At 44.3% G+C, this 8,240-nt stretch overlaps 1 protein-coding gene across 1 annotated transcript; it reads right to left on the bottom strand.

The window, feature by feature from the left end:
• Window positions 1-7,191: 7,191 nt before the first annotated feature.
• Window positions 7,192-8,025, bottom strand: LOC139238100 (neuropeptide SIFamide receptor-like). Its single transcript, XM_070867451.1, has one exon. It carries the CDS (start codon window positions 8,023-8,025, stop codon window positions 7,192-7,194), a length of 834 nt encoding a protein of 277 aa, XP_070723552.1.
• Between the last annotated feature and the right edge of the window lie 215 nt (window positions 8,026-8,240).

Genomic DNA, 8,240 nt, shown 5'->3' with positions numbered 1-8,240 from the left:
AAGTTCGGAGGGAGGAAAGCAAAAAGGAAAGGTCTGTGTTGTGGTGGAAGACAGACACAGTTAATTCTTCCACCTTTTTCCGAAAACTCCTCACACTGAGGCACAGACCCTTCAGGCTTGCCGTTTTAACACACTTTGCCCCTTTAGAATTTTTCTGTAATGTGACCCTTTTTGCCTTGGGTTTCTCTGCCCTTCACTTTTACTATTCTCCTTTCCATCTTTTGCTTCTGCCTCCATTTTATTTCCCTCTGTCTCCCTGCATAGTTTTCCATTGCCGTGCCATGTTAGTTTAACTCCTCCCCAACAGCGCTAGACAATACTCCCCCTAGGACATTTGTTCCGGTCCTGTCCAGGTGCAGACTGTCCGGTTTGTACTGGTGCCACCTTCCCCAGAACAGGTTCCACTGTCCCAGGAATTTGAATCCCTCCCTCGTGCACCACTCCTCAAGCCACGTATTCATCTGAACTACCCTGTGATTCCTACTCTAACTAGCAAGTGGCACTGGTAGAAATCCGGAGATTTACAGTAGAATACCCGAACACTATAGCTCTCCCACTCTTTTTCGTGCCCTCCTGTGAAGCAGAGCCACCCACAGTGCCATGAGCTTGGCTGCTGCTGTTCCCCCCTGATGGGTCATCCCAACAAAAGTACCCAAAGCTGTGTATCTGTTTTGCAGGGGAATGACTGCAAGGGTCTCCTGCACTACTTTTCTTGCAATGCTCTTCCTGCTGGTCACCCATTTACTATCTGACTGTGTACCCTTTACCTGCGGTAAGACCAACTCACTAAACGTGTTTTCACGTCATCCTCACCATCTTGGATGCTCTAGAGTTCATCCACCCGCAGCTCCATTGCCGCAATGTGGTCCATCAGGAGCTGGAGGCGGATGCACTTCCCGCACACGTCGCCGTCATGGGCACCGGAGGCTTCCTGTACTAACCACGTAGTACAGGAGGAGCACAACACGAGTCCAAGCTCTCCTGCCATGTCTTAACTTGGCAACAACAAAGCTAAAAGATTACTTACTGATCGAGAAAGAAAAATTAAAAACTACTTACCAATTGTGCATTAATCGAATAACATATCAGTGGAGTCTAAAACAGGCCCTAAATGCCCAGCAACTGTATTCAGGCAGGAGGGTCTGAGAGCTACAGAGAAGCCCATGACCTGATCCCACACTTCCAGGATGGTGTTTCAATCCAAATCCAAACCCTTCCCTTACAGCATAACCCTAACTCTGATTCAAATGGGCTGACACATGGCAGATTAATTTAACACTGAGAATTGTGAAATAAGGTATGTTGGTAGGAAGATTGAGGAGAGGCAATATGAACCAAATTGTACAATTTAAAGAGAGAGCAAGGAATTAGCGACCTGGGGTTTATTTACACTAATCTTTGAAGGCTGCCGGTAAGTTGAAAAGGATGTTAAATGTCCTTCTGTGCCATTTGCTTCATTAAGAGAGCAATAGAGCACAAAAGCAAGGAAGTTATGTTAAGATATTTTAAAACACTGCTTCGGCTTCAGCTGGGGTATGGTGTTCATTTCAGGGCACCTCACGTTGGGAAAAATTTAAAGGCATTGGAGCATGTACAGAGGAGAAATTCTAGAGTGTTCCATGGATGAGGGTCTTCAGTTACGTGGAGACACTGGAGAACTGGGGATCTTCTCCTTAGAACAGAGGATGTTAATGGCAGATTGATCAGAATGGTACGAGGAATGGGGACGTCAGTTATATAGATTGACTGGAGATACTGGTGTTGTTCTGATATGAGCAGAGATGGTCAAGTATTTCTCTCGGTATATCAAAAGAAAAAACGGCTAATGTAATTGTTGGTCCCTTTGAGGACGAGACCTGGGAACTAGTAATGGAGAACATGGAGATGGCAGTAACTCTGAACAATTATTTTGTATCAGTCTTTACAGTAGAGGATACTAACAATATTCCAACAGTGGATATTCATAGGGCAATAGCGGGGGAGGAACTAAACACAATCAAAATCATTAAGGAGGTGATTCTCAGTAAGATAATGGGACAAAAGGCAGGTAAATCCCTTGGACCTGATGGCTTGCATCCTACGGTCTTAAGAGAAGTAGTGGCAGGGATTGTGGATGCATTGTTTGAATTTACAAAAATTACCTGGATTCTGGAGAGGTCGCAGCAGATTGGAAAACTGCAAATTGAACGCCTCCTATTTAAAAAAGGAGGCAAACAAAAATCAGTAAACTATAGACCAGTTAGCCTAACATCTGTGCTTGGGAAAATGTTGGAGTCCATTATTAAAGAAGCAGTAGCAGGACATTTGGATAAGCAAAATTCGGTCATACAGAGTCAGCATGGATTTATGAAGGGGAAGTCATGTTTGACAAATTTGCTGGAGGACTTTCAGGATGTAATGAATGGGGTAGATGAAGGGGAAGCAGAGGATGTGGTGTATTTCGAATCCCAGAAGACATTTGACAAGGTGCCACATAAAAGGTTACTGCACAAGATAAAAATTCACGGGCTTGGGGGTAATAGTTTATCATGGTTGGAGGATTGGCTAACTAACAGAAAACAGAGTCACGGTAAATGGTTCTTTTCTTGGTTGGCAATCAGTAACTAGTGGGTGCCAAAGGGATCAGTGCTGAGACCCCAACTATTTACAATCTATACTAACGAATTGGAAGAAGGGACTGAGTGTAATATAGCCAAGTTCACTGACGATACAAAGATGGAAGGAAAAACAATGTTTGAGGAGGACACATAAAATCTGCAAAAAGACATAGACAGGCTAAGTGAGTGGGCAAAAAATTGGCAGATGGAGTATAATGCTGGAAAGTGTGTTATCATGTACTTTGGCAGAAAAAATCATAGAGCAAGTTATTATTTAATGTAGAAAGTTTGCAAAGGGCCGCATTACAGCGGGAACTTGGGGTACTTGCGCATGAAACACAAAAGGATAATATCCAGTTACAGATATTTATCAGGAAGGCCAATGGTATCTTGGACTTTATTGCAAAGTGGATGGAGTATAAAAGCAGGGAAGTCTTGCTACAGTTGTACAACGTATTGGTCAAGCCACACCTGGAGTACTGCGTGCAGTTTTGGTTTCCTTATTTACGAAAGGACATACTTGCTTTGGAGGCAGTTCAGAGAAGGTTCACTCGGTTGATTCCGGGGATGGGGTAGTAGACTTATGAGAAAAGGTTGGGCCTCTATTCATTGCAGTTCAGAAGAATGCGAGGTGATCTTATTGAAACGTATAAGATTATGAGGGGGCTTGACAGGGTGGATGCAGAGAGGATGTTTCCACTGATGCGGGAGTCTAGAACTAGAGGGCATGATCTTAGAATAAGGTGCCCCCCATTTAAAACTGAGATGAGGAGGAATTCCTTCTCTCAGAGGCTTGTAAATCTATGGAATTTGCTACCTCGGAGAGCTGTGGAAGCTGGGACATTGAATAAACTTAAGACAGAGATAGACAGTTTCTTGAGCGATAAGGAGATAAGGAATTATGGGGAGTGGGCGGGAATGTGCAGCTGAATCCAGGATCTGATCAGCCATTATCTTATTGCATGGCGGAACAGGCTCGAGGGACCGAATTGCCGACTCCTGTTCCTATTTCTTATGTACTCATGTACTTATGTTAATGAGAGATTGACCAGAATGGTTCCCGGAATATGGTCCTTTAGTTACGTGGAGAGACGGGAGATGCTGGGGTTGTTCTCCGTAGAGCTGAGATGGTTAAAGGAGATTGACCAGAATTGCTCCATGGATAGGGGATTTCAGTTATGTGGAGAGATTGTAGAAGCTGGGTATGTTGTGCTGAGAGCAGAGAAGGCTAAGAAGAGATTCAATAGACGTCTTCAAAGTCCTAAATTGTTTCAATAAAGTAATAAAGGAGCAAATGTTGCCAATGACAGGTGGGTCGGTAACCAGAGGACACAGATTTAATGTGATTGACAAAACAACCAGAAGCGACTGAAGGAAGATTTTGTTTAAATAGCGAGATGTTGTGATCTGAAATGAACTGTCTGAAAGGGAGGTGGAAGCAGATTCAATCGTAACTTTCAAAAGGGAATTTGGCAAAAATACTTGAAGTTAAGAAGATACAGGGGATAGAGCAGAGGAATGGGATTAATTGGAAAGATCCACCAAAGAGACAGAGCCGGCACGATTTGCCCAATGGACTCTCTCTGCGCTGAACAATTCTATGATTCTACAATCACCGACACCTGAGGAAATAAGAAACTGAATGGGCCAGAAGATCAAAGTGAATTTGTGGTTCAGGTGAACAAATCATTAAAAACTGTATCGCAGGTCAGCAAAGCGATTCAAGTGAAACAGTGAATTAGGGTTTATTTCTAAGCCAATTCAAATCAAAAGCATTGAAACTGGCAAAGGTGAGAAGTGATGTTCCACAAGCATCGGTGCTGGGACCACTCCTGTTCAACATTTACATAACCATTCGGACTCGGGAATCGGGAGTGACATTTCAAACGTTGTGGATATGTATCGTTAACACTGAGGAGCTAAGCGGCAAAAACATTCAATATATTAATAAACTTGCAAACTTGGCGTGTAATTGGCAAAGGAACTTCATTGTGTATCTGTAAAGCAAGCACTCCCATGTTCCACCACCAGGTAGCGCATCCCCTGAAGTCCCAAGGGATCGCAGCATTTGTTGGGAGCACTGTATATTAGCCGGTTGCAAGGCCTGTTCCTCACTCTGGAGTGTCGTAATAAAGACTGATGTCACTGTTACTTTAACCTCCCTGTGTGTCGTATCATCTGTGTTAGGAAAACAATACATCAATATAGAGGAGTGTGAGTTGGTGAGTTTTAATAGGAATAATATGAAGGTGACATTCTCCTTGGAAAATAATGATCTAAACGTGAATGAGGAACAGAGGGATGGGACGGTACAGTTATGCAAATCACTAAATGTAGTGATGCTGGTTCATCAATCCATAAAAAACAAAGAACAGGCTTGTGTTCATGTCTAGAGGGATAGAATTGTAAAACATTGAACTTATGTAAGCTTGTTTGGATCCTTGGTGTATATATTATAAAATGACATCGAGGCACTGGAGAAGGTGCAAAGTATATTCCCTGGAATTATTACAGAACTGAGAGGGTGTATTCTCAGGAAATGTTGAACAGGCCGTGGCTCTTTTCTTTAGCAAAGAGAAGACTGAGGGATGTTTAGAATGTGCCTTTCAGGATATGAAAGTCTTTGATCGGGTAGAGGGAGAAAATATGTTTCCACTTGTGGGAGAGACCAAAACTCAGGTGCATAGATAGAAGACAGCCATTAATAAATCCAACAGGGAATAGAGGACTTCTTAACATCGAGGCACAAAAGGACGTTTTAGACAATAATCTTGATCAAATATTTAGTCTTAACGGGAATCGTAAAGGAGGTGGAGAGTTAGAGACGAATAGAGGTTAGGGAGGGAATTCCAGAGCTTGGGAGCTAGGTAGCTGAAGGAGGAGGAGAGTTCGCGAGGTGGAGATGTTTCAGGAGAGAATCTCAGAGCTTGGCACCCAGGCAGCTGAAGGCGAAGGAGAGTTCCCATGGTGGAGAGGTTTAGGGAGAGAATCTCAGAGCTTGAGGCCCAGGTAACTGAAGGAGGATGAGGTCGCGAGGTAAAGAGGTTTAGAAAGAGAATCCCAGAGCTTGGGACCCAGGTAGCTGAAGGAGGAGGAGAGTTCGCGAGGTGGAGAGCTTTAGGGAGAGAATCCCAAAGCTTGGGACCCAGGCACCTGAAGGAGGAGGAGATTTCGCGAATTGCAGAGGTTTCGGGAGAGAATCCCAGAGCTTGGGACCCAGGCAGCTGAACGCTTGCCTAACATTGGTGAAGCAGTTTAAATCGGGGATGTGCAATCTGCCAGATTTGGAGAAGCGCAGAGAATTCGGGAGGTCTAAGTGCTGGTGCAGGTTACAGAGGCTGTGAAGTGATTTGAAAACAAAAATGAACATTTTGTAATTGAGGTGCTGTCGGACAGGGAGCCAATGTAGGTCAGCGAGCACAGATGTGATGGGGTATTGCGATAATGTGTAAGTTAGGACACAGGCAGCAGAATTTTGGATGAACTCAAGTATATGGATGGTGGGAGATTGGAAGCCCACCAGAAGAGCATTGGAGGAGTTATATGTGGAGCTAAAAAGGCACGTATGAAGGTTTGAGCAGCAAATGAACTGAGACAGGCGATGTAACAGAGGCACACAGATGCCCTCCTGGTGATGGAGTGGATATGGTGTCAGAAGACCATCTCCCGATCAAATAAGTCACCAAGGTTACTAACGGCTGGGTTCAGTCTTAGACTGGTGACAGGGAGAGGGATGGAGTCGGTGGCTAGGGCAATGGAGATGGTAAAGTGGGCCACTAGTACGGTCTCACAAATGTTTGTTCGGACAGCACCAGAACTGAAAAATAACAGTTATCAGGAACGATTGAACAAGTTGTGCATGGTTCCTGTAGAAGACAGAACATAGAGGAGTCCTGATCGAAGTCTTTTAAATTCTGATTGTTTTGGACCGGGTCGATGGGGAGAGAAAAGGTTATACTCGTGGGAGCATCCTAATCTGTGGAGCCACCAATGCAAGATAATCACTAATAACACCAATAGGGAAGTAAAGAACAATTCTTTACTCAGAGAGTAGTTAGAATGTGGAACGCCCTCCGTCAGGAAGTGGTTGAGATACATAGCTCAGATGCTGTCAAAGGAAAACTAGACGAGTAAATGAGAGAACATGAAATAGAAAGATATGCTGTGAGGCTGAGACGAAGTATTTGCAATGGGAGGAGTATGGTCTGGAACATAAACACAGCACAGACCAGTAGGGCCGAACTGTTTGTTACTATGCTGTATATTCTATGTCATGTAATCCTCTGAATTACAGCTCCACGCTGCCTACTACCTATTGACGAGCCTCTCACTCTGGAAGCTGCAATGAATTCCTTCATTAAATAGATGTAGTGACCCTTTACAGAAGAGCTCGGACAGAATGCAACAAGCTCGTGGTGCTGACCAGAAAGATAAGGTGGGAAATGTCAACCAGAAACAGTGCCGTGACCTAAACAGGTCGCTGGGTGTATTATCAGATCACCAGCCATTCCTGGTGTAATTCAGTGGATGGAAGTCTGTGGCTAAATATTATATTCCTGGACTGCAAACACTGGGACCCGCCTCTGGGCAGTGCTCAGTTGTTCTGTTTATTAATTAATTGTATAATTGATATAAACGGATATTTCACCGCGCTCTTCAACTGCTCTCTGAACTTGGACTGGGTCACACCGTAAATAACTGTGTTTGTGCAGCAACTTAAATTCCGCAGTATAAATCCAACTTGTGCAAAGGTATATAACGAATCACTGTAATCACTGGGATTTTTTCCTGCAATGATATAATATAAGAAATCTATAACAATTATCAGCCACAGCAGTATGAAGCTGCCGGATATGGTGAAGAGTAAAATCACAGACCTCCTCCTGCTCTCCATCTCTGGGTCACTGCCATTCTCCCCCTTGCTCTCATCCCTCAGTCTCTTCCGGACTCGACTGGCCACTAAAATGTGTCTGACTGTCAGAGCATTGAGCAACAAAATTACAGCGAATGGGAGCAGTGGGGTTAAAACCGTATCAAACCCGTCAAATCCCAGCCATCCGGGCTCAGTATAATAGGCTGGCATTGACAAACAGAACCACTGAACATTGTCGATTATATATCCAGGTACAATTGTAAAGTAGTGAGGAATGTTTTTTGCAGAGAGCAGAATGCAGCTTGTTCCCAGAACCACAGCCGCTTTTCTCCCGGTGCAATATTTGGTTTTCAGCTTCTGCCAACAAATGGCCACAAATCGATCAAAGGTGAAAGTGACGGTGAACCAGACAGAACAGTCTGCGGATACACGGGTCAGGAGATATATAACAGTGCACACAGGGGTGATATCCAGGAAAGACCACGGGAAATAATACCGATTAATCCACCGTAGTATGACCTCAGCGATGACCACCAGTAGATCCGCCGCTGCCATTGCCACCAGGTAGCGAGTGGTGCAGGTGGACAGACCGCACTTTCCCCGGGACAGGACCACAATCGCCACTAAATTCACTGTAATAAACAGAAGGGAAAAGAGACGGTCAATTATTGGTCAAACATTGTCGGTGACTGAGCCCAGACAGTAAGGCCTGTCATTTAGCACAAAAACAGCCGGGTTGCCATCAGCTCAGGAGTTAACATGTAAAGTAC

This window comes from Pristiophorus japonicus, chromosome 25 (genome assembly GCF_044704955.1).
Source record: "Pristiophorus japonicus isolate sPriJap1 chromosome 25, sPriJap1.hap1, whole genome shotgun sequence".
Taxonomy (NCBI): Eukaryota; Metazoa; Chordata; class Chondrichthyes; family Pristiophoridae; genus Pristiophorus; species Pristiophorus japonicus.
Note: the sequence above shows the minus strand (reverse complement) of the source record. Positions and strands in the feature narration are given on the sequence as shown.